This window comes from Hirundo rustica, chromosome 3, assembly GCF_015227805.2.
Source record: "Hirundo rustica isolate bHirRus1 chromosome 3, bHirRus1.pri.v3, whole genome shotgun sequence".
In the NCBI taxonomy this organism is placed as follows: domain Eukaryota; kingdom Metazoa; phylum Chordata; class Aves; order Passeriformes; family Hirundinidae; genus Hirundo; species Hirundo rustica.
Genome location: NC_053452.1, coordinates 12,414,302 through 12,440,093, shown reverse-complemented (window position 1 = coordinate 12,440,093; position 25,792 = coordinate 12,414,302). Strand labels below are relative to the sequence as shown.

At 46.4% G+C, this 25,792-nt stretch overlaps 2 protein-coding genes across 13 annotated transcripts in view; both read left to right on the top strand.

Moving 5' to 3' along the window:
* The window catches only part of KIZ (kizuna centrosomal protein), a 34,729-nt gene extending 23,413 nt beyond the window's left edge, over positions 1–11,316 (top strand). For 10 of the 11 annotated variants that reach the window (XM_058419767.1, XM_040058537.2, XM_040058534.2 and 7 more), the window contains 3 exons: positions 3,239–3,338; positions 9,460–9,503; positions 11,078–11,310. In XM_058419767.1, the coding sequence (XP_058275750.1) occupies positions 3,239–3,338; positions 9,460–9,503; positions 11,078–11,181 (248 nt within the window). In that variant the 3' untranslated portion in view covers positions 11,182–11,310. Of the gene's footprint in view, positions 1–3,238; positions 3,339–9,459; positions 9,504–11,077 lie in introns of all 11 variants that reach the window. The other variant, XM_040058530.2, reaches the window with a different exon arrangement.
* A 3,653-nt stretch (positions 11,317–14,969) lies between these two features.
* Positions 14,970–25,792, top strand: part of XRN2 (5'-3' exoribonuclease 2) — a 32,721-nt gene continuing 21,898 nt past the window's right edge. For both annotated transcript variants that reach the window (XM_040058558.1, XM_040058560.2), the window contains exons 1-16: positions 14,970–15,102; positions 19,048–19,175; positions 19,256–19,367; positions 19,646–19,757; positions 20,507–20,565; positions 20,645–20,734; positions 21,747–21,819; positions 21,922–21,972; positions 22,133–22,290; positions 22,679–22,753; positions 22,846–22,979; positions 23,077–23,134; positions 23,224–23,331; positions 23,967–24,011; positions 24,299–24,430; positions 25,439–25,557. In XM_040058558.1, coding sequence (XP_039914492.1) covers positions 15,028–15,102; positions 19,048–19,175; positions 19,256–19,367; positions 19,646–19,757; positions 20,507–20,565; positions 20,645–20,734; positions 21,747–21,819; positions 21,922–21,972; positions 22,133–22,290; positions 22,679–22,753; positions 22,846–22,979; positions 23,077–23,134; positions 23,224–23,331; positions 23,967–24,011; positions 24,299–24,430; positions 25,439–25,557 — 1,529 coding nt within the window. In that variant the 5' untranslated portion in view covers positions 14,970–15,027. The remainder of the gene's footprint in view (positions 15,103–19,047; positions 19,176–19,255; positions 19,368–19,645; positions 19,758–20,506; positions 20,566–20,644; positions 20,735–21,746; positions 21,820–21,921; positions 21,973–22,132; positions 22,291–22,678; positions 22,754–22,845; positions 22,980–23,076; positions 23,135–23,223; positions 23,332–23,966; positions 24,012–24,298; positions 24,431–25,438; positions 25,558–25,792) is intronic.

The window sequence follows — 25,792 nt, the reverse complement described above, 5'->3', positions numbered from 1 at the left end:
CAGCTCGCTTGCTCTGCTCCTGGAGCACCCCTTCCATTGGAGTCTGGCAGCAGCAGACAATTAGGCTGCCGTGCTCTTTGCTTTTGCATTTGTATTAAATGCAAACAGGCTGCTCCAGGCCCCAAAATCCACGCCTTTCTTGTGTGCAGAGGCAACCAGACTTTGATTTAAGCTAATTTCCTGCAGTGGGTCTGGCACATGCTGCTATTGCCGGGCATTGCTGCAGGTTGTTTGTTTCCCAAATCCATTGGGTCTTCAATTCCTCAGGACATTTGGTTGGCTTGTCCTTCTGTGAGGAAGCTACAGAGAGCCAGAGTGGCAAGTTCCCAGTGGGCGCTGCTTTTAAGAGCAGTAATGGATAGTTTAGATCAATAAACAAGAGATAACAAAAGTGGGAAATTAAAGGGAGTAGGGCTTAAAAGCAAGCAAACCGGTCTAATGGCTGCTGCTTTGAAATGGGTTTCATTACGGCGTGTTCACATCCAGAAGTCACAGGCTGGAGTGAAGATGAGAGCGGGCAAGAAAGTGTGGTGGGAAAGATTCCCATTACAGGTGGAAGGGGTGGCTGCATATTAACCTCGGGCCCAGCATTCAACTGCGTTACACAATCACACCCCGGCGGCTCCGTGCCGCGGGCGACTTCAGAGGGAGCAAACCCAGCCGCTCGCCCTGAGCGCAGATTAAACGTCACATCACAGAGTCCACATTGGCAGAAACAAAGGTGGGGAGTGCGGCGCCTCTTTCATTCCTTGTAATCATGTTCCACGTTTGCACCGTGTGAATATCCTCTCTGCGAGCCTGTCAGGGCCTGCTGTTGGTGTTACAGGGGTCAGTCTCCATGGGGAAGATCCAGTAATTATATGGCCAACTCCAGAGGCTGCTGGTTTGATTCCTTCCATGAGTAATTGACTGGGGATCATTAGAATAGGCGTGGGCCAGCCAGGAGCCTCCTCTCTGCCTCCTGTACCAAAGCTGCCTGATAACAGTGGCTCCCTCCAGCCAGTGCCATCACCAAGACTTCCCTACCTCTCCTGGCTCTTTCATGGAGCAGACGTGCAAGTGCTAATGTTTCCTGTGTGTAAAAATGCCAAGAAGCTTCTCAGCCAAACCCAGTAACTCCAATTCCTGCTGTTCCTCTGTCTCCAGAGGTGAAAAATGAGGCTTTTCACACCTCACCTGAAAGCCAAGCTGCTCCTTTCAGACATGATCCATCTTCAGCCCGTGATCTTCTGGTTTGAAACACCAGAAGCTTTTTGGAGCTTAGGGGTTTGATGGACTTCACTGTGAGAGCTGTGTGGATGCACTTCCGAGCAGTCTTTAGGATAGTACTTCAGGAATGCTTCTGGAGTTTTGGTACAGTTTTCTTTTACTTCTGTTACATAAAAAGAGAACCAAAACATTCATTTACTTGAATATCTGTGATTATTCCAGAAGTATTTGTGTTGGTTCTTTAATGCCCTGTCTGGAGCTTGTGGGAGGCCTCCTGTAAATAATGGGCTTTAAGGGGATTGTACCTGGTGCATGGCTCACCCAGAGAGGAGCTGACTGATAACAGCAATCTCCTGTGGTACCAGGTTATGTGAGGATACAGCGGGAGAGCGGGGCTCATTCTCAGCTCCTCTGTGGATGCTTTGTTTTTTATCAGGGAAGACACGTAAAAGAAATTGTTCAGCTCTTTGGCTGTTCCTGAGGTAGGCGAATAATGTGAGATTAAAAAGGATAAACCCCATTATTTCTCATTTTGCTGGATGACTGTTTAAGAGTCTCATTTATGAGTAGGAAATTGCTGATTTTATTGAAAGGGCAAGTTTGTTAAATCTTTAACAAAAACAGATTCTCTCTCTCCCTTTCACTTGTCTTTGATTTGAGCAGGCGTTAAGGCTGTAGAGGATTTGAATAAAAATGGCGTAACTGCTCCACTCTGGTCTGGCTTTACAACAGCTGGAATGTCACCCCCAGCTGCTCTCCAGCTCTAAAATCTCCTGTAGGAATAAGGAGGAAAAGTGCTATTACAAAGAAAATATTAGCCCTTCTTTATGTATTATATGGGATCATGAAGAAGCACAAGCTGGATTCTGCCTCCCTTTTCAGGGCACCTTTAATGAGCCAACAATCCTGCCACCACTTTTCCCACACCCACGAGTCCTTCCTGGTGAGGTCCTCCTTTGAGGATTCTGAGGTGCTACTTGGAGTGCACCAGTCATGGCATTTAATAAGTCTCAGTCAACCTTTTTATCTTTTTGATATCGTTTGATACATTTGGGATGGAGCAAGTTCCTCAGGCCAGCGCCAGGTTGGACACTGCACTTAAGTCAGTCTGGATGATGCCATTCAACAGCTCATGTTGGACACCTGAGTTCCTCAAAAACCTTGGAGTTCTGGAGTTAGGAATTCTGGGTGGAAATTCTTCATCCATCTCTAAGCAGAGGCAGCAGCAGCTCGAGCACTGGTTTTGGGAGGGGCAGTGCCATGAGCTGTGATACATCATGTGAAAGGGAGGGATAATTTTATTTTTTACCCCCTTTATCTTTTTTCCCTCTCATTCTTGATTTGTCTTTCTTCTGGGCAGGCTCTGGCATTTCTTTGGTGGAAGTGCCTGAGACTGAGCAGGATTTTAGCCACTGCAATCCAAGTGCAGAAGAGACTGGGAATGTGCACAGCCAGTTAGGAAATGGAGAATCCAGTGTGGATAGAAATACTGAATTGTCCCGGGTTGAGGACACTGGTGACAGCAAGGCTTAGTTACAGTTTCAGTGCTGTAGATAAAAACATAATATATAAAAAATATATATGCAAAGCAACCTTTAAAGGGGGATTTGTGCTTGAGCATCATGTGCTTTGGAAACTAATACAAAGATGAACAATTGTCTGACTCCAGTGAATGAATCCATTTGCCTCTTTTTTTAAAAATCAATCTTTACAGAGTGGAAATGAGATCCACAGAGGAGGAAGAAAGGAAAGTGAGGATGAAAAGTTTTGAAATAGTTAGGTGTTTGGCTGTTTAAGTCATAAAAATCTCAAGATACATGTTTAATTCAATTTTTATAGAATTTATTAATTTTTGTCTAATTCAAAAGAATGGTTGAAAACCATTTGATACAGAGGTATCAAATAATATTGACAGAACTGTAACATTCCAAAATAATCTACATTTAAGGGGAAGGAGAACAAAAATAACCTTTCTGATCAATGTAAATGGGAACTTGGAAAGTTCATAGTCCCTGTTTTTCCTGCACAGGTGGGGATTGTGGCCATAACATTCCCAAAGAAAGCGACAGCCCGGGAACGCATTCGGAAATCATCTCCTTGTCAGATGGAAGCGCTCCTCCCTTCTCCAGGTAAGGCTGTAACACTGGAAAGGATTCCATGAGGGAGAAACCCCGACAGAAAAGGGCTGAAGCTCCCCTGATTTTTTTTTGTATTGGACCGGGGTTAAGGTTGCTGTTTCTGTAATCAAACACTGTATGTTTGGAACACCTCAGGATATGAGCCTCTCCTTGCTTTTAATCCTCCTGCTCCATGGATTTGTAGGCTGCTGTGGGTGAGGCCAGTTCTGATTCTGCAACTGCTGTTAAAATCATAGAATTTCTATAATTCAAGCACATTAAATACAAGCTGTAACCCAGCAGCAATGACTGGCATTCCTGCTTTTGGTGGGATTAATTCTTACCATCTTAGGTTCAACTGTTTTCTCTTTTCATATTTTTCTGGAACTTTGAGAATCATAAGCCACATTATAAAATAAAATGCAAGGGTGTTCCTGTAGATGAGATTTTGAAATGTTACATTTTAGCCCTTCCCTGAAGCCTGGGACAGCAGGAAGAGCAGGACAGGGCCCTGAGAACGTACTTACAGGATCACTGTAGCTGAATAAAATGTGTAATTTAAAATTAACTAAATTTTATTTAAAATAAAAACTCTCCAAGCTAAACCTCATTGCTGCTGCCCTGCTGGCCAATCATGCCTGCAGCCACTTCTACCTCGGTTAGATCCTGTACAGTTTTTTTGCCTTTTTTTTTTTTCTTTTCCTCCAACTTTGATTTGTAATAGATTTTAAATAATTCCCTCTGGTCTATAATTCCAGGCCTCTCGGTGCTCAGCAGCAGCATACTTTATGCAGGGGTACACAAAGATGCTGCTTTAAAAAACCATGGTAATAAATCTGTAAGTCAGTGTGTTAGTTTTTGAAAATGGCTCAAAGCCACGGCTGGGTTTGGGAGCAGCCCTGGGCACTGGCTGCCCAGAGCACGGCGCGGGAAGGAGGAAGAGGCAGAGCTGTTTGCAGCTGGGCTGTGCCATGCCGTGCCATGGTTCTGCGGTGCTGCAGCTCTGCTCCTGGCAGCCACTCCTCGGGCTTTATTGCTTTCACAAGTGGTCTCAAACCCACTACTTGAGAATAAACATCTCTGCGAGCTCGGCCGTGGCACTTTATAAATTCTCCTTTGCCGCGTTTTGTCATTGAGCTGATGAGTGACCTCGGCGCGGACCCCGCCGGACCGGAATAAAAACCATGGCTCCTCTGATGTCCCCCAGACAATAATTATCATGTGCCAGTTAAGCCCAAACTACAGCTGAGGGATTTTACTTTAAAGCGGAGGCTTGGGCGCAGAAATGCATTTATAGCTCTTTGTCTGGCACCTCATTATGTGTGGGCCTGATTCATTAAGTAATTGGTTTGCAGTTGTTTACATGAGTATTAGGGCTTTCTATTCAGCAGCCTTTGAGATACACATTGTGCAAATGTTGCATGTTATGAATGCGGAATGAGGGGCCGGGGCCCAGCCCTATTGGCTAAACACTGCGCGCTGTTGAAAAGCAAGAGAAAGAGATTGGGTGCTGCTTTGCATAGCAATGACTTTCTTAATAAGCTTTACAGATTGATACACACAAGCTATAAAAGATGCAAAGAGATACTCTTAGCACATTTATCCATGCTCGTTTCACTATTATGGGCCTGGAGAAGGGAAGAATTGAGGGCTTTCATACTCGGGTTTTCAGTGCGTGTCTTCAGTGCATGAGACTTAATAGAATCCGATGTTTATTGTATTATAAATCATGGGGAAGTAGGCAGATCTGCAACAGTTTATTATTAAAGATTCTTTCAATGTAAATCTTTTTCTGCCATTGTATTTCCTACAGCAAAATCATTTTGTGGTTGAGTGGGGATGAAAGGCATAATGTACGACGGAGTGAGTCTTAATAGGAAGCTGCTCTCTGAGTAAAGACCACTTGTTCCCTTTTGTTCGGTAGTGCATGCCAGAGCTTCCTCTTCTCCCAGAAATGCCGCCTGCTCTACCTCCAACAAGAAAACTGCTTTTCTCTGGCTCCTTTGCTTTCCCGGGGAAATATTTCCACGCATGGAGGTGCACCTTTGGGTGGGATGTCAAAGTGCTGCAGCAGACGAGAAGGCGTTAAATGACATGGTCCTGGGGGAGAAGGTATCAGAAGTCAGGTCTGAGGCTGCCAGCAAGCACAGGCGGGTGGGCAGCGATGTGTGTGGCATTCCAGGGGCCTGTAGCAATGGATGCAGCCAGTGGAGGTCACTCGCTTTCTGGGAATTCCCCATTTTGGATGCAGGCATTTTATTTTTCTTTGACGTGTTTGCGCTGTCTCGTTTCCAAATAATCTGGAGACTGAAGGTGTGTTATCAGCTGAGAACCAAAGTCCGCTTTGGATTTGTCAGGACGCCAACACGCTGTAAAGTATTTTAAACTTTAATTAATCTGCTGGAAGGACTCTGAGGGGTGTCTCTGAAGGCTGGTTTTCAGCCCTGTTGCCCAACACAGCTGTAGTGATATGCAAATAGAAGCTGGCAGAGTCAAATTCTTCTCTTAATCGTTCCCGGGCCCGTTGGCTTTGGCCATCGGGGGGCACTCAGGCTCTGCGCATCCCTTGCTCCCCCACCCCAAACCAGTCCCGACACCAAAAAAACGCTGTGCTCTGAGGAGACATCCTAGAGCTTTGGGGCTGGCAGTGCTCAGGACATGCACAAACACATTTCCCTTGGAAATTCAGGAAAAGTGCCATCTCGTTGGTCTGGATTCCTGGGAGGTGGACCCAGAAACCCGGCAGGATCCAATGGTTTTATTCCCCCAATGTACTTCCAGTCGTTAAATGGCTTCTGTAAGAAGCTGACTGAAAATTCCAGCAGGATTCTCCGCCGTTCCAGCTGTTTGTGTGAGCTTTGTTTCCTTTGCCTGCACACCCAGCTGCTGAAGAAGCAGAGTTGTTGGGGTCACGGTGCCCTGCCAGGTTTGTGGGGAGAGGCACCAACATCTGCCAGCCGAGCACAGAGGGAACAGTGGATTTTTTGGCACTGCCCCCGCACAGCTTCCTCACAGTGCTGTGATGCATCTTTGTGTCAGTGGGGGTTTTTTTCTCCAGCATGGTGAATCGAAACAGAGACTGGTCTTAGACGCAGCTCGATAGAAATCTTTGTATCCTAAAATAAGGATCGTCCTACTCACAGTCTAATTACTGAAATTCAATGTTATTACTCCAGCTCTAGCATGATGAATGGACTTTTGAGTTTATACTGCCTTATGTGACACTGTGCAGAATAGGTACTATAGGTACTTGGTTTTCCAGGGTGGGAAATTTTGGCATTTAGGATTTCCCAAATTTTTTGTGTGTCTTTTTTGCTTGACACTAAAACGTAAAAGTTCAACGGGTGCTTTGGCAAGAAGACCCTCAGGCCACAGTAAATGTTTTCTGCTGTTTTCCAGCAAGCCCCCTTGATTAACTTGGCTCTTGTTGTCCTGGTATTTTCCTCTTAGTATTAATTTTCTTTATAGAGGAAAAAATATTTTCTTGGAGCTTTTTCATTCCTTACAGTTGCAGCATCTTCAATACAAAAAGCCTGTTTCATCAGAGAAATTGAGAGATTAAAAGGCTCTTTGAAGTGAAACTGGTTTGGGTTTTTCCTTTGTCAGAGCCTGGGTTCAGTTTGGAATTATTTTAGGGAAGAAGCAAGTGTATAAATGGATATCGGAGGGTCACAACAGGGGATTAGTGGAGGTGCTGGAACCGGCCTGGCTCCATTTATAGCCCAAAAATGTCTTGGTAGAGGTCTTGCCCATTGTGTGCTGCGGCTGCTGGGTGAGTGCTGCCACGGCCAGGGCTGCTGAGCGCAGCTGCTGCGTGACGTGGAGGTGCTGCTGCTTCTCCCCAGCTTTGCACACCTCACCCCAGAATTTATCCCCTGCAGCATTTCTCAGGCTTGGTCACTGGGAGCTGCCTTTCCCCCTCTGGCCTCTCTGATGCCCTCGCTCTATTTTCCTTATCTGCCTGGCATTTCCCTCTGCTCACAGCTCTCCTGCTGAGCCTTTGCTGCCACCCTGTCCTCATCTCCCTTCTCTAGGTTGGCTGTGCTTGGCTTTGGCTCCGGGCTCTTTGGGAAGTGAACCCCAATCCACACCTGGTAGGTTAGCCCCAGGAAGATGAACAAATGGTGTTTGTTAAAACACAAACAGCTATCCTGCCAGCTTTGATCTTCCTCTTAGTGGGAAGCTGGGGTGGCAGTGGGAAGGTCTCCAGATGCTCCTACAGCGATGGTGGTCCTTTCTCCATAGATCCTTCAGCTGGATCTGGAAGACCAAGCCCTGAGATGTGGGTAATCCTCACTGGTGATCCTCAGCACTGGACCCAAAGCACTGACTTGCTGGTGTTCGTTGTGGGGTTGATCTGTGGAGAGAAGTGGAACAGAACTGACAAACTCAGTCGTCAAATGGCTTTTGTGAGAATCTAACTGAAAATCCCAGGAACCCCAGGCTCCCCTCCTAGCAGCAGGCTGGGATGTGGTCGAGGGGAAGCAGTGCCTGCTGCCCCCTGATTTCCTCAGCTACTTGAAATGGTTCCTGTGCCAGCATCCACAGGAGGAACCTCGCCAGCTGCAGCTCAGCAACAACTGGTTTGCTGCTCCACACCCCGAGGAAAACAGCACAGCCTCCTGGGCACATTTTATGGGCTGAGCCTGGGATGTGTGGAGCACTTCCTGGGAAGTGCTGAGGACCAGGAGATCTGGCCAAAGGGAGCAGGAGCTCAGGGTGTTCAGCAGGATCAGCCCAGAGACTCCAGCTTCAAATCCTCTCTGAATATCCTGTCGAGTGAAGGCCTTTGAAGGAGAAGTGAGAGTATGAGGCAGTGTGGAGTTTTGCTTGGAATAAAAGGGAAAGGTGGTGGGATAGCACACTAAAGGAATGTTGGAGAAACCTTTGAAGCCCAGCAGTTTAAAGTTTTTTACTGAATAAGGTCATAATGAGCTACATCACTGTTAGTACTCTGCCAGAGCTGTCACTTGGTACTAGCACTTCTGCCTTGGTTTGGCACCTTGGTGGAACTTTGGCTGTGTTTAATATTCCAGGAATTTCTGTCTGCAAAGTGGGAGCCTTTGGAGAGGAAACAGGATTTAAATAGTGGGAGCTTTCTCTGGGTTAAAAGTAAGAGCAGCTGCAGCACTGGTAGCTGCAATGTGTGAGACTTTACATGTGCAGCTGCAATTCCAAATTCTGACTGAATACTGAGGGTAACACAAGCAAGGAATCATCCCTGCTTTTTTTTGTCTCCTTCACAAATGCCTCCACAATAGTGGAATATTTGCAGCTCCGCACTTTAGGCACTTCTGTATTGGCTACCACCTTTTTGAATGAAATGCAGCAAATCACAAACATTTCAGAGAGTCCTGTTGTGACTGAGGCCACAGCTTCAAACTGTACCTTGACACTGGCTTATATTTCACTGGTTGGCCCAGTGATGTCCCAGATATCTCCTATTTGATCTTCCTTATTAAAATCAGCTGAAGCTTTATTTTTGGAGCTTCTTACAGGATTGCTGCTGTAACAGTTAATTCTCCCCTGTGTTTGCCCCTGTGCGATTATTCCCCAGCCCCAACACAATGCATGCGCTGCACACAAAAGATCAAAATGATTCCAGCTTGTTTGAGAGATTCAAAAGGGCCTGTGATGCTCCAGACACAAGAGCAGCCATTTAGCAGAGCAGGCTCAGGCTGCACACACATCAAGGTAGATCAAAGGCAGCAGAGATTGCGCATTGCCATGGGGCCAGGGGACAGTGCGGCCCGGAGGAGTGCACAGGGAGAAAGTGCAGGGAGCAGCACTGAGGGAGATTCGTTTTTGTTTGGATTTTGTCCTTCCATACTTTGCATGCTCTGAAAGTCGGCAGGGCCCTGCTCCTCTGTACATTAACTCAGTGCTGGTGTAAATCTGCTGTTACCAGGGAATGACTTCAGGAACAGCTGGACCAGTGTCCCTCCTGCACATGAATTTCTCCACCTTTTAGGTGAAGAAGTCCATGATTAAATAGTTATTTGAAAAAAAAAAAAATAGTCACAGAAGTTACTGGGTTGATGGTTTTTTAAACCATTTCACAGTATTTTTTTAAAAATCCACTTAGGTTTTTTTAATTTGAGTCATTGTGCTGATTATTTGAAATGTTTTACAGGACTGAACTGCAGAAGGAAACAGTAACTGCCATAAAATCCAAAGGTAAGAGACAAATGTTATACTACTGAAAATCAGTGTCTTTCTAGTTAAATTTATACCATAGAAGCCCTCCCAGAACAACATTATGACCTGTATAAAGTACAGAGAAAAGAAAGCATGGAATTTCCCTGTCTCCTGTGGGAGCCAGCAGGGAGCTGACGATGACAGATCCAGGGCAGAGAGAGGAGGTGTTTGTGGAGCGGGTGGTGTGGAATGGATTGGGATCTTTGCGGGGTTTAATCAAACACCAGTGAACAGCAGGTGGAGGGAACCTGGAGAAGGAGAAACCTGTGGGTTCCTTGGTCATCCCTGTGACCTGGGACGTGGGTGGGTGCAGCTGGATGGTTTTATCTGTAGCCAGGCTGTTTTTGTTCTGAATTGGCATCTGGACCCTGCTGTTTTCGCTGCCCACACATTCCAGTTCCCCCTTTACCCCCTGCAAGACCCACTGGGCCCTGCAGCTGCCTCTGATGGAGCCTTCTGCCAGCGGGGCAGCACAGGGAGCCAGGATGTCTCCACCTGAAACCCTGCTCTGGGTGCTGGCAGTCTAGAATAGCTCGGTTTATAGTGTGGCATTGAACTGAGGTACGGATGCCATCAAGGATGGCTGCTTTGGTGGTGCTTGAAAGGTTCTGATGTCCCTGGCCCCTTTCCTGTCTCAGAGCTGTTCAGCATGGGAGCGACCACAGAGCTGGCTCTGATGTTCCCCGTGGAGCGCAGCCCTGCTGCCCAGGAGGCCAGGGATGGAGGATGAAAGATGCAGCTGCTGCATTTGTAGATAAGGTGTTCATGGAGCTAGTGCCGTCAGAGGCACCAAAGTGCCTCAAACACGAGCCACAGTGTCTGTGTGAGCATGACAGCCTTCCTCCTCCCGCTGTCCCTGGCTGAGCCCTGGGCCTCATCCTGGCTGCCTTTGGACAGCAAGCAGCCTCTGGATTGGGTGGGAACAAGAGAGTATGGCTCTGTCAGCCACTGTGGCCCTGACTTCATGCACCACGCTTCCCGCTCTGTCCTATCCATGGGTCAAAAGAATTCACATCTCCAGAAATCTCAGGCACTCCGAACTGCCGTGGGATTCTGCTGCTGTCAGTGAAAAGGTTTGCTGATTCCCAGAGCCTAAGGTTAAAGCCGTGTGCTCCACTGAGATCAGGCCTGCCTGGATCTGATCTAGTCGCAAAGTGCTGACTTTTCACTTGTGATGTCATTGCTATTTTTGTGCCAACTCTGTGATGTCATGGTCCGCTGGTGGCTTCACTGCAGGGTCAAGTAGTGGGGAGAAAGGGGAAGAGAATAGACAAAGCTGCAATTCAGGCAGCAGCTGGTCAAGTAAATTGCTTGGAGTGGAAATGTTCTGCCTGGCTACCTTGCAGCACAATGGAGTGGGAGTGCTGAATGAGGCCGCTGTCCAGCACAGCCACTCCGCTGCCAGACACCACACTGGACACACACACCTGGGGCTGGGCTCCCAACTCCCAGCCAGTCAGCCTCGGGAGAGTTGTCCCATGCTGATCACTGTGACAAGTGGCACGACCACGGAAATGGTTTTACACCTCTGCTTTCTATCTCCTCACCCGCAGCGTTCTGGGGTGAATCTGACGACAGCAGCTCCGAGCTCGAGGCTGCTTTGCGCCCACAGACCCATAGCGCAGAATCAGACGACTTCGATGACTTCTATGACTGAAATTCTCTCACTGGTTTTTGGGAGAGAAGAAACAAACTGTATTTTCTTTGACACAATGAGTGTGCCACAGGCTGAAGCACTGCTTGTCACTTTATTGGCAAGGAAAATTTAAATACCAAATAAACATGATGGGTCCTATACATTGTCTATGTGCTCTCTCTGACCGGCAGTGTTTTCCTGCTCTGACAGGAATGCTATTCTGTGACAATCCCCTCCCGAGGCTTGTGGCATCCCAATACTGGGACTCCAGCGCTAGATGGGGTTTGGGAAGAAGCAGACGAGCATTGTGGGTATGCAGACAAGCACTGCTGGGGCGGACTGGCATGTTTGATCTTTATCTTCTTCTGCAACAGATCAAGAAAAATAAATGCATAAAGTATCCATTTGTAATTCAGCACATTTTGGAACAGAGCAGCATTTACATGTGGCAAGCCCTAGTGTTTTCCTGCTTTTCCTTGCTTTGTGAAATCTGTGCTGGCATTGCTGTGTGGACATCACAGTAATTGGATGACTCCAGGAGCTTCATGCATTTTTAATTTTCTTCTTTTCATTCCTTTTATCTAAAATAAGGTTCATTAAACATGAGATTTTCTTTGGGAGGGAGAAACCAGGGGACATGTTAAAGCTGTTCATAAATGACAAGTTCAAAAGGAGAAAGCAGCACCCCAATTAAGCTGTGCCTGTGCTGCAGCCCCATGTCTCCCAACACGGGCACCAATCTCTGCACCCCATCCTTCAAAACCCAGCTAGAAATGGGAACAACATTCCGTTTAATAAGCAGAATGTGCAGGCTGAGAGCTCAACAACATGAAATTACTTACAGAAGGCTTGGAACCGAGCAGGAACCTTTAGCATAGCCAGCTGCTGTGGGTTTCAGTCTGCCATCAGTGAGGATGCAGCCTGAAATGTTCTGGGAACTGGGAAAACTGCTATGCCAAGGATGGAGCTGGGTGAGTCTGTAACCAGAGCTGACATCCTAGGAGGCTACTGAGCTCAACTAAAGGACTGCAGCAACTGCCAGAATGAGAGGACACAATCTTAAGATGCGCTAAGGGAAATACAGGTTGGATATTGGGAAAAAGTTTCTTACAGAAACAGTGATAAAGTACTGGAATGGTGTGCCTGGGGAGGTAGTGGAGTCACCATCCCTGGATGTGTCTAAAAAAAGACTGGATGTGGTACTCAGTGTCATGGTTTAGTTGAGGTGGTGTTAGGGCATGGGTTGGACTCATTGATCTTGAAAACTGTCTTCCAACCTAGTGATTTTGTGACTTTGTGACTAAAACCAGACTTCACTGAGGGCTTTAATGTCCTTTCTACCACCCAACTCCCCATGTCCTGTGGGATTGCTGCCTGCAGAGAAAGCCCTGTGCTGTGAGGTGGGCACATTGCTCAAGGTCTGGGAGGTGGGTGGAGAGGAGGAGCAGCCCCACTGGAGAAATCCAGCAGTCTGCACTGCCAAGGAACGTTGCCTCAGCGGCACAGTGTCTTTGCAGCTCTGAGCTCCTCCTGAATGACTCCTGGGTGCTGATGCCAGCCCACTTTCTGTCTGCTGCGTGACACCAGTGTGTAGGGCTTTCCGCCGCCACAGTCCGGCTCAGCCCCGACAGCGGCCTGTGACAGGTGACAGATGGCTGCGGAGCTGTGCGCAGGCAATCTCTGCCTCTTGGTGTTGGAGCGATAGCCGGGTTCCTCCAGAGCATTATTTATGATGCTCTTATTGTGCACAGACTCATTAGATGCAAAACATTCTGCCAGTCAACTTCCCCAGGCTCCTTCACAGCTGTCACACTGGCAGCCCAGCACTGGTGGCAGGTGACACTGATGGACGGGGGGACTGGAATCAATACAGCCTGAACAGATTCCCATCGGCATGCCACTCATCCGAGGAAAGTGCCCGAGCAGGAAGTGCTCCTTCCGCAGGTGCGCCGCTCTGTGCTGTGTTCATGGATGCGCAGTTGGCAGGTGAGACCCAGGCTCACGGCCTGGTGCAGCTGCTGATGCTCAGACCAACTTTTCAAGGAATTGTCTGCTGCAGTATTAATTTTTCCAGTGCTTGTTTACCCAAGTAATTATAAGATAAGACGATCGTGTTTCATTTGCATCCGCTAGCCTTCTGTTTTCTTTGGTATTATCAGAAAAACAACTGATTGCCCATCAATACAAACAAAATGTTCATGCTAAGCTGCCATCCTCCCTACAAAATTCCAGGAGGAGAAGCACTACAATAAGAAGCTTCAATCAGGGAACGTTTTGTAAGGAACAGATAAAGGACAATCTTCAGCTGATACCACAGGTGTGGTGCCACTACAAAGTTGCAGGGGAAATTTATTCAAGTCACAGATTTTATTGAGAGGAACGACAACAGAAAATGGCTTAACAACAGCTAAGTGAGGATAAGAATAATGAGAGACACAATATTGGGTTAATTTGTTCTACAGAGAATTAGCTAGGTACCAAGGTTCCCCTCCGCTCCCCAAATCAGCAGCATTGACTCCACAAGCACTGCTGAGATTTTGTTATTTTTGCTAATGACTCCCAGGCTGCTGTTCCCTGTCCTCGGCCCTGTGGCCACCCTGCTAAGGGAGCTGGTGTGCAGTGATAGGACACAGCAGAGCAAAACCCGCCTCGTGTTAATCCCATTTAATTCCCAGCCGTTTAATTCCATTTCAGTGCCGTCAAACGGCCATAAATTAACAGTATTTGCTTATGCCACAAGCAGAGCGAGGGGACAGGGGCTCTTTGCCTTGTGCTGCTCTCATGAATCATGTGGAGCCATTTCCCTTTGGAAACGTCCCCTCAGTGGGCACAGAGCAGCCATGCCCTGAATCGCTCCTGTTGCCAAATGCAGGATAAGTCAAAATTGTCTGAAGTCAGGATGTTCTTTAATGTATGATCTTTGTGCACTTTCATGTAGAGACCTGATTAGTGCATCCCTTCCTCAAAGATGCCCTGGAACTACCAAGCTTTATGGATGTAGTAAATCCAGATGTTGATGCCTACGTGTACATTCCTAACTTGGCAAAACACCCAAATTCCGTGTATCCTGTAGCTGAACCAGGTTCATTGTAACAAACTCACACCTACAAGTCAAAAAGAGGTGCAGACCCTTCCCCTGACCATGTGGAAGAGTTGGCTGGGGTTACATAACTCATGTGGAAATCGCTGATCAATCCTAAAAGAGGGGCTGTGCTTGGGCAGTTGCCAACACTGGATTTCTGAGTATAAATAACGGTGCTGGAAGTCTGGTGGTTGGGCTGTATTTAGGGAATACACTGAGCACACAGCTCGTACAGTGCTGAAATAAATTATCGATGTCTCTCTAAATTATCGGCTTGTTGGGAAACTGCCTAAAGCACCCCACAGCACTACCTCATGCTTGCTTTTTAACAAGGTGCTAAGGTAGGGTGATTCTCCTGTTAAAACTGCATGTTTGTGACAGTTTTTGAAGGGAAGCTGTCACACCTTGTGTCTTGGCTGAGCACGAGTGCGGCAGTGGGGCTCTCTCAGGAGTTAGCCTTCCTTCAGGCTTCGCTTTTCCTCTTGGATATCACTTTTGTGCTCTCAGGCCTTGCTTCTCCCCGCTGCGTGTCCTTTTCGTGCCCCAGGACCTGCCCAGACACGTCTGGGGGGGGGGGAGGGCTTTCCCCTCACGCCCCCGCCTCCCCTCACGCCGCCATTGCGGCACCTCAGCCAATACCCAACATGGCGGCGGCGCCGCGCGCGCCCCACGTGACCACGGTCCCCCGCCCTCCCTCCCTTTCCCGGCATGCCCCGCGCCGCCCCCCGACCCCGGAAGCGCCGGTGCCGCCGGTTCCACTCGCCGCGGCCCGTCCAGCTCCCGCCATGGGGGTCCCGGCCTTCTTCCGCTGGCTCAGCCGCAAGTACCCCTCCATCATCGTCAACTGCGTCGAGGAGAAGGTGAGCCGGCCGCCCGGCACGGCAGGGCGCGCTGGCGGCCCTCTGGGGCTCCGCGGGGCGGGCGCGGGGGGTCGGCGCCGGTGGGGCCGCAGCGGTGCAGCCCCCGGTGCTGAGTCCCCGCTGTGCCCCTGTGGGCTGCTCTGGGGCCTTTCCAAGTGGGGCTCGGTGGGTGGGTGGGTTGAGGCTTTGTTTGGGTTTGGTTCGGGTGTTGTTTAGGATTTGGGGAGGTTTGGGGTTTTTTTGGGTTTTGGAGTTTTTTTCCGGACTTCTCATCCCGGTGGAAGCGGCCGCTGTGCGGGAGGAGTTATCCCAGCACCTCGTTCAGTGCCACTGGCGCGCGTGAGCGCTCTTGGAAGGAATAGGCACGTGGAGAAAGTCGGAATGGGGGCAGGAGCAGGGAATCGGGCTTATCCTCCAATTTCCCCTTCGCTGGGCGGTTCGCTGGAATTCCAGCCCTTTCCGACGCCCTCGGCTCTGCCTTCGTACGACTTCAGCCCAGAAAAGTAGGATTTGTGACACTTGTGAAACCTGAGTAGGGAGCAGTGGGAGTGCTTTTTGCTGTTTCTTTAATGTTTGTCACAGTCCCTGCTTTTCCACAACTTTTTTTTATTGGGAATTAGAAGCCGCAGCAAGCATCAGTAGTTGCTGGGAGCACGAGTGTAGCTGCCTGTCATGCTGCATCCAAGATTTACAACAAGCTTGTGCTCTTTAACCTTGAGCAGCCTCAGGGGGTTTTGTCTCATTGCTGGTGTTTTCTAGTTCAGGATAAGCATCTGGCCAAACGGGGAGGTGATTATTCCAAAGACATCTTCTAAAATTTGGCTTTCTATGGCAGCAGCAGGAGGTTTCAGTGAAGGCTCTGACACAGGATTCCTCAGGTGCTTTTCCAGGCGGTATTGCAGCTGAAATGGTGTTTGTTTACGTGATTTTTTTTGGCTGTTTCCTTTAGGCACACCCCTGCAGCCACGAGAGTGCTGTGCCATCCTGTGGGATAGAGTGGGAGGGGATGTGGAGGATGGGGGGCGAGGAGGGGTTGAGTCTCCCTTCCACAGCAGACTTTGATTGGCTGCACCGTGGTGGATTTACTGTACCCTGAGTGTGGCAAGTTCTCCTCAGGGTTAACTCGAGTCTTTCTGAGGTGGCAGACTCTGGAGTTCTTGCTTCCCAAGCTGCTTTTCCTATAGGCTTTTCCAAATAATTTGTGTTCTGTTTTGTTGGATCGTACTGGCTGTGTTCTGCTCTTCCCTATCACTGGTTTGGAAAGTTCAGGGCATGTGTTGGGGCTTCTGCCCCTCTGCTCCTCCTCCCAAGGTGTGCTCACCTTGGGGAAACACCTGGAAGGGGATAAAATATGGGAGCATGGTGGAGGAGACCAGGGAAAAGAAGGTGAGGTGGTGGAATTCCATGTTGAGGCTGCACATGTGCCCTGCCTGCAGCAGCATATTCAGCTCTGTGCTTTTCCAGGGTGTTTTTGTTTTCTAGGTTCAGGCAGTGAAGCAGAGGTTTGGTTAAAATTGTGAGCTGCTGCTGTGATTTTATTACAGCTGTGATTTCAAGCCCGCTCAGCAAGGTGGGAAGTTTATTCCACCTGTCACTGCAAGAAGTGAATTTTTAATGGGGGATAATTAAGATCTAAGAATTTGTCTGGGAATTTTTATAGAAAAAAAAGGGGGGGCTGTGGGCTTAACAGTTTCCCTTAATGCTGAGCTCCAGCAGCACTGGCTCTTCTAGTGTCTACACCAAATTCCTGGATGTGACCTGTCCTGAGGCTCTGGGAACCCTCAATTTAGGGCTGTCCTGGATAATCCTTTAGGATCTGTCCTTGATAAGCAGCTGCAATTTAAGCAATTACATCTGCAGCAGTTCGGGACAGTTGTCTCTAAGAACAGACTTGCCTTTTTCAGCAGACTTGTAAATGTTCAGATTAATCTCTGTGTAATCAAAGCTGCTCTCACATTTAGGCAAGACAAAGGTTTGTATAGCCCTGGTTTTACTGATTGTGTGTCCCTTTTTTTCAGTCTTTAATAACCGAACTTGTACCAGCCAAAGTTCTTTATTAAAATAAGTGGAAAGACACAACAAATTCCTTGAGTTGGATTTGCCATAAGTGAAGTGGCAGCTCCTACTCTCCTCATCCACATTGCCTTGTTCCAACTGAAGAGCACGTTGCAATTACAGCCAGGACAGCACATGGATAAATCATATTCATTAACATTTTTTAACATTCAAATCTGGTCATAAATCTGAGAGTGGACTTAGGACAGCAAGGAGAAGCTGTAGTTTGTCGTACTGTTGATGAATTTAAGCTTCTGGCACGATGTAATCAGCTCTCTGTGTGTTTTAGGATTGCTTAAATCTCTCTAATCAGATATTTTATATCTCCCGGTAGCTTGTCTCTTTGAAATATTGAAAAGTTGATCCTTGTTCTCGTACCTTGCTAGATTAATCAGATTTAAGAAAAAGAAAAAATCTTCTTCTTAGGCTGTGCAGGAAGAATGAGAGGAAGATCTTGAAGATAATAAAAAATCCAAAAGAGAATATTCTTAATCAAATGAATAGGAATTAATAAAGCTGCAGCTAAAGTATCATATTTGAAGATCTGTTTTCAGTGGTTTCAAAAGAGGCCGTAGATGAGAAGTGAACAATTTAGTTATATCACAAGAGATATCACTGCCAGATACTTCAGCCTTCCTTCCACACGGCTGCCATGTAAGAACCCCAGTGGATTTGTGAAGAGGGGCTCATTTTCTGCCTCACAGAGCTGGGATTCCTTCTCAATCCCATTTAGCTAGGGAGAGAGGGTGGCTAGAGATCAAGGAGAATCCAGGGGTGTAGCCCAGAGGAAGGTACAATGTTTGCACCGCCACTTAGTTTCTGCTAACACAAAGTCATTTGAATGTGTGTTGTGTGTGTGTGTGTCTGGAGAGCTCAGTAAAGGAAGCAAACAGTGCTTGGGGGTAGAATCTGTCAGGATAACTGTGCCAAGCATAAATACCAAATCAAGGCTTTAGAGCATTTAATTTTGGAGGTAAGAAGTCAGCCAGTCCTGCTGCTGCTTTAAACAGGAAAATTGTCCAAAGTTGTCAGTGTGATCTGTAAGTTTGGGGTTTTTTTCCTTCATCAGAGATATGGGGAACTCACTCAGTGAGTAGCAGGCAGTCTGCAGACAGGAGTTCAGGGAAGTGCTTGATGTTGGCTCAGCAGCAGCTGCTGAGCTCCGTGTGATGGGACACCCAGTGGTATCCTCGTTTTCCCCCATCCCAGGCAATCCTGTGACCATAGCCTTAACCCTCAGAACGTGCCATTCGTTTTTAAACTTGGCTTTTTGCCCAGCTGTTCAAGAGCATGCTTTGTTACACCTTTGGATGTGTTACAACCCATTCCAGCCAGAATTCCTCTGAAAATCATCAGGCTTTCCTTTGCTCAGCTCCTGTCTCTTCCATGCTCTTGGAGTTTAATCCGTGTGTGTTATGCCTGTGGCTGGTGGAAGGGAAAATCAGTGTTGCTAATTGCCTTTTGATCAAACTAACCACAAAACCAAACCTCAAACCCAGTAACAATGGCCCAAACAAAACAAACCTGAAATTACGGTGAGGAAACAAAAGTGACCACGGTTGTTGAGGATGTTGTAGAATCCACTGCTGGAGCAGTCCAGGAATACAGGTGGCTCTAGGTGATTTAGGATGAAGAAATAATATGAGAGATGGGAACTTCTCTTATTAGCAGAAATGAGCACTGCTATAACCCACCATCATTTTTCTGGTTAAAAACAGCTATAGAAAGAAGTGCTGTTTAATAGCAAAAAGTGCAGTTGCAGGTCATGTGGGTACTTACTGCTCTCTTTTTCTTCTGCTGCCATTAAAACCAAAACAGACTTACATGAGTCTGTGCATTAATAGCTGCTGGTTATTTGTGCTGAAATCCTTGTCCCCACTGCATCCTCAGGCCAAAGAGTGCAATGGTGTCAAGGTGCCCATTGACACAAGCAAACCCAACCCCAACGAGGTGGAGTTCGACAACCTCTACCTGGACATGAACGGCATCATTCACCCCTGCACGCACCCAGAGGACAAGTAAGACTCTTTGCAAGTGACATCTCTCTCTCTTTACTTGACAGCATTTCAGGTGTTAAATTGAATGCTCTATGTTTTAGGCCAGCGCCCAAAAATGAAGATGAAATGATGGTGGCGATTTTTGAGTATATCGACAGGATCTTCAACATTGTGAGACCAAGGAGACTTCTTTACATGGCCATAGATGGAGTGGTGAGTATTGACACATTGGGTTTCCAGCTGGAAAATCCTCGTCTCTCCTCAGTACACAGAATCACTGGATGGTTTGTGCTGGAGGGGACCTTAAAGATCTCCTGCTTCCACATGGTCAGGAACACCTTCCACTAGCACAGGTTGCTCCATCCAACCAGGCCATCAGTAGGTCTGATGAGAGATCAGCTCTTTGTAAGGACTTGTGGCCCAAAGCAGCTCTCAGGACACGAGAGATTGTCCAGATGCAAAAAGTGACACAAGCTCTCCTGTACTTCTAGGCTCCACGTGCCAAAATGAATCAACAGCGGTCCAGGAGATTCAGAGCCTCAAAGGAGGGAATGGAAGCTGCTGAGGAGAAGCAAAAAATACGACAAGAAATTCTGGCCAAAGGTAGGACAGTGGCCTTATCAGAGGTTTTTCCATGAGAATCACCTTATTTGATCACCTCAGTAAGGTTTAGAGAAGGGCTGTGTGTGCATTGCTGGGAGAAAGGGAGAACAAGCCTGGGGAAGGCTGGATCTGTGTTTTCCAAAGTTAAGAACTGAGACAAAACAAAATGTCATCTTTTCTTCTTCAGTCTCCTGCCTGAAATGAGTTTGTGCTAAGTGCTCTTAATTCCTTTTGAAAATAAATTGAACGGAAGACTAAGGATAAATGCGGTGAGAAACAACCAAAGCCCTTCTGGAAAGAAGTACATGTTTGTAGGGCTTGATGAAAGGAGAATTGAGGCTTAAAAGCAGGGATCAGGTGGAAATACTCCTGTAACAGGGATAAATAAGCTGCCAGCAAGGGGAGTTACTTGACAGTGGAAACTCTAAACTCAGTGAGAAAATAAAATTCAGAGCGACTTTGAGGGTGGTGGTGACAACAGCTGGAGTGAGAGGGGAATGCGTTGCTATTGTCTGGGCTTTGAAACCACCTTGCTGAAGTAACAGTGTTTGTAAATGTGGTAACACCTTGTAGTGTGGAGGTAATGCAATAGTAAGAATTGGTTTGGTGTGGTTTTGCATGAATTTTATTAAACAGACTGATTTCAGTGAGTTAATTATTCCCAGGGGGGCTGTCTGGGTTTTTCAATGCAAAAATGTTGGCAAGGGTCCATCTGGATGTAACTCTGCTCTCTGTTTCTGTTGCTCCAGGTGGCTTTCTGCCTCCAGAGGAGGTGAAGGAGAGGTTTGACAGCAACTGTATCACCCCGGTGAGTGGCCTGGGCCTGTACCCAGCAATTGCCAGGGGCTGAATGTTGGTTTAATTCCTTTCCTTCCAACCCTTTGTAGGGAACTGAGTTTATGGACAATCTTGCTAAATGCCTCCGCTATTACATCGCTGACCGCTTGAACAGCGACCCAGGCTGGAAGAACCTGACAGTGAGTTTCCCACTTTCACACTTGAGGGAGGTGAAAGAGGTGTTTGGTCTGGGCTAGGATCCAATTGAAGAGTAGAAATTTAACAGATTTGGCTCTTGGCCTGGCTGTGAGCTGTTATTATAACAGCAGGCCAACGTGTACGTCCTGCTGAGGCTTCGGAGATCCATTCCATGCTGATAACTCCATATCCCGGCACCATTTGCTGTGATTTCATTGAAGGGCAAGGAGCAGGTGTGCTGCTGGAAGCCACTATTTCACATAATAGGAGACAGGGCTTTAGGAATACTTTTTCTGCTCTTGGGGGAAGTGTGAAAATACATTGTAGTTGTATCTTTCACACTGTTTCTTTTTTGTAATTGGTCCCTCGGCAGGCTGCATTTTCTCTGTTGCTCTAATGGCAGGCAGTGAAAATAACAGGTGTCAGCTTTCTTGCCTTTCTGGGTTTGGAGATTGACCCCGGTCTTGCTCGGCCACTCTGGCTCCCCCCAGTTCTGTCTGTGATGGCCCTGCTGCACACAAGGGGCAGTGCAGGCAGGAAATGCAGCTGCCTGTGCTATGTGCTGCAAGTTGACTGTTCAAGTGCTCTAATTAGAGGGCAGTTGGCTCTGCTTGATTCTGCCCGTCAGACAGAGGTTTAATAAACACTAAGTCTCATCAGGGTGAGGAGCGGGTGATGAGATCCTGCTTCAGTGCATCAATGAGCTGAATCTGGGAGTTCTCTAGTGCCTGTTTCATTGCCCTGATAATTTATCAGGACACATCAAATGTGACGTGATCATTTTGGTGGAAGCTGAATTAATGTCAGCTTCGGCTTGGAGCTGGTAGAGGAAGGTGAAGGTCTCTTCACTGCTCTTTGCTTGTAAATAATTTCATCTTCAATCACAATATTTTAGCTCAAGCCACAAATTAGAATTTCAAGTATTCATAAGTCAGATGCTGTGTTCAGTATATAAGTTACTGGGTTTTTACCCGTGGCAGCATTAATTGTTGCCATGATTTGAATGTTTTTCAGGTTATTTTGTCAGATGCCAGTGCTCCTGGTGAAGGGGAGCATAAAATCATGGATTACATTAGGAGACAAAGAGGTAAAATTCCAATAAATGTGGATACTTTGTTTTAAGTTAAGATACGTTCAGTAATAACTTATGTTGCATGACTTTGACAAAATGTAATTTTCTTTTGTGCAGCTCAACCAAACCATGACCCAAACACTCACCACTGTCTGTGTGGGGCTGATGGTGAGTTCTCTCTTGCTTGTGGTTTTGGGGTAATCACATCTTGCTTGAGAAAGAATCCACTTTGCTTCTAAACTTTTTTTTTTTTTTTTTTTTTTTTTAAAAACAGAACTTGATGATGTTTATCTCTAATCACATTTTATTCTTCTCCTTTGCTTGGTAGCTGATCTGATCATGCTTGGCTTAGCAACACATGAACCAAACTTCACCATCATTAGGGAAGAGTTCAAACCAAACAAACCCAAGCCATGTGCTCTCTGTAACCAGATGGGGCATGAGGTTAAGGATTGCCAAGGTCTGCCCAGAGAGAAACAAGGAAAGGTAAGAATTTTGCTATTTCTAGGATTTTTTAAATCTTAATTTAGCGTATAAGATTTTCAAATTGTTCTTGCTGTTTGTTTTTGGTGGGGCACGGTGCAAATTGTTGCTGGAAATACCTAGATTTCCCCTTAGAAGTAAAAATACAAAAGTCTCATGCGAAACCTGATATCCACACTTGTGTTTCCTTGTTTGGGGTTTTTCCCACTGAGTGAGAACAAACAATCAGTAGCTGAGCAGATGTGCAAAGCAGCAGAATACATGCTTGGCACAAGGACTTAGGAGCCTGTTTTTGGATCTCTCTCAACTCCTCTTGAAGCAACCCTTGCAAGTGGGGCTGGAGAAGTTCTGGGATGCACTTGGATCTGATGTGCGTCTCCTCTGATTTCAGCACGATCAGTTTGCTGACACCCTGCCGATCTCGGAGCAAGAGTTCATCTTCATCCGACTGTGTGTCCTGCGAGAGGTGAGGTGCAGCAGCTGCTGCAGCTGCTGACTGTAAATACCATTCAAACCCCGTGCAGTGTTCTCTGAGCTCCTTTTGCTTGTGTGTTGCAGTACTTGGAGAGAGAACTCACCATGGCCAGCTTGCCTTTCACTTTTGATTTTGAGAGGAGTGTTGATGACTGGGTCTTCATGTGCTTCTTTGTGGGGAATGACTTCCTTCCTCATCTGCCATCTCTGGAGATCAGGTAGATGAGAGTGTGTTGTTTTTTTTTTTTTTTTTCCTGCAAGAACAGCTCCTGTGCTTTTCACTACCAGGAGTCTCACCCTGTGTTTTGTGTTTAGGGAGGGAGCAATCGATCGCTTGGTTAACATCTATAAAAACGTGGTGCACAAAACTGGGGTGAGAGTTTTTCCTTTTCCTTTAAAAATATCTGGGTCTTTGCCACAAAGCGGGATTGCTTTTCAACTCTGTTATTCTCTGACCTGCAGGGCTACCTGACTGAAAGTGGGTTTGTGAACCTGCAGCGGGTCCAGATGATCATGCTGGCTGTTGGGGAAGTTGAAGACAGTATTTTCAAAAAGAGGAAGGATGACGATGTAATTTTTTTGTTGTTGTTCTGACATTCTTGGAGTTTGTTTTTAAACACTTACTGTTAGCCAGAGACACTCCTTTAAGAGAATAAGAAAAGAAAACAAAAATTGTATTTTCTTTACTATAATCTCTGGTGAATTATTCCGGGCTCAAAAAAGAATCTTGTGCTTCCAGCTGAGTTTCTTTTCCTGGAAATGCCAGTTTGATGTTCAAATTTTCAGTTGGCCCAGGAATCACAGAGTAAGAAATATCCTTCCTTGAGTCTCTTTCCCTATTTCTAAGTCTGTAATGTCTCTCTGACACTTTTTGGGCAGCTCTGCAGTGCAGGCAAGGAGTCTGTATGCTTTGACACTGCTGTCACCCTCAAGTAAGGTTGCAGATAAATTTAGTAAATCATTTAAATCACCAAAGTTTTGAGGCTTTGAGTACCCAGCTGTTTTTTTTCTCCATAGATTTTCAGGGTAGGCTAGAAAATTCCATCTCATTTCTGTTGGATTTACAGACACCAGAATTGACCCATGTCTTATTCAGAACATCCCCTAAAAACCTTGTGGCCTGGTCAGTTGAGGATTAAGGTGAAATCATTTGCCAAGGAATCTGTGTCCTTGACTGACTTTATTTCCCTTTGTTCTTCATTTAGGATAACTTTAAAAGACGGCAAAAAGAAAAAAGGAAGAGATTGAAGGTAAGTGAATTCCTCTCCCAATGCGGAAACTAGCAAGAATTTAAATGTCTACCTCAGTTTTTAGAGACTGGAACTGCAGGTGTAATCACAGTGTTTGCTGACCTGTGTGTAAGCTATTTCAAAGTCAAAAAAATTTAGGTTGGGTTTTTTTCTATTCCATATTTTAAAAATGTGCCTTTGTGCATTCATTTCCCCATAACGTTAATCTAAAATTTGTGAGAGCATAATCACAGTGCATGGAAGATCACACAGCTGTTTCATCAGCCTTGTCTGTGTTTATCTTGCAGAGGGATCAGCCTTCCTTTATTCCTGGTGGCCAGTTTTCCCCTCAAGCCCTGGGAAATCGATCCAGCCCTCAGGCAATCTGTAACCCTCGACAAGCTGCCTTTGAGATGAGGATGCACGACAGACAGAACTCTGTGAGTAGATGTTCAGAAGCGTTTGCACCGAGAAAGGAAAGAATTGCAGTCCGTGTTACTCCAGGCGCCTTTTTCTCTGCCCCATTGAGTTTTCTTGAAAAGCTGACACCTCAAACATTATTCTTCAAGGAAGTGGCTTTTAACAACTGATTTTTCTAAGCCTGCTTGAATGAAATTGACTCCTTTATTTCTGCTTGGAATGATGCTTTTCCCTGGGGAAGGGAGAAACTTGGATGAAGTTTTGGGCAAGGTATTAGTGTGGGAAGACTGGAAAAAAGTGACATTAGCAGTCCTGTTAACTTTAAATAACAATTATGACAAATATTTTCTTTCTGGGTCTAAAGCTTCATCCAAACACAGCAAACAAATTAAAAGCTCTTTTCATCACAGAGATGCGTTCTATCTCTGAAGTCTAAATGCAACATGCTTTTTCAAGGTATAATTTCTGCTGCCCTTCCCTTTTAATCTCAAAACTTGCTTTGCACCTGAGTTACGCAAATTAGTTCCTTTATGGAATGGGATACATTTCTTTTAGGCTCTAATATTATAAATATCGATAAATTTGAGAGGAGTTTGAGACCAGCTGTGAAGGAACTCTGAGTATATTCTGGCAGTTCTGAGTTGGAAGCATCTTTTTTCACTAGTGCCACAAAAGGAAGTTGTAACAGAAGATGCAGTGGTATTCCAAAACTGGAATATATCCAGAATGGCATTTTTTAATCAATTTCTAGTCTGTTGTTTATCGCATCCTTTTCTTTCTCAAAGCCGGTGACACCTTTGCCTCTGTGCATCAATGCCTGCCTTTTAGCAGGGATGAGGTTTTCCCTTTTGCCCCTTGACTTAAGGGTAAAAGAGTTGTGCAGCCTTTGCCTGGAGTTTTTGTGGGAACTGAAGAGAATGCCTGTGATTATCACAGAACTGTTAATATTAACTTGAATTTTAAAAGCCTAATAAATCCTTCTCTTCCCCCTGCCTTCCCCTATTTATCTGTAATAATTCTGACCCTAGACAACTTCAGCATCTCCAAACACCTGCATGACTCCTGATGGCAGCCCGTCCCTGGGAGGAGGAATTAAGCGGAAAGCTGAGGACAGTGACAGTGAACCGGAGCCAGAGGATAATATCAGGTGAAGCCATTTTTTGTAGCACTTTGTTAGCAAATTGCTGAGACAGATGCAGCCTAATTAATGCCATTTAGCTCAGTGCAGTGGTGACTTCAGATGCTTTTCTGTGATCTTTTTATCCAGTGGTAATTAATGTGGAGGGTGAGGATATCCAGTAAATTCCAGTGAGATGGGTGAGCTCTGGCTGTTCAAGCTAAGTATCCAGATTAGTATGCGTGCAGGTTTGCAGCCTCCAAGC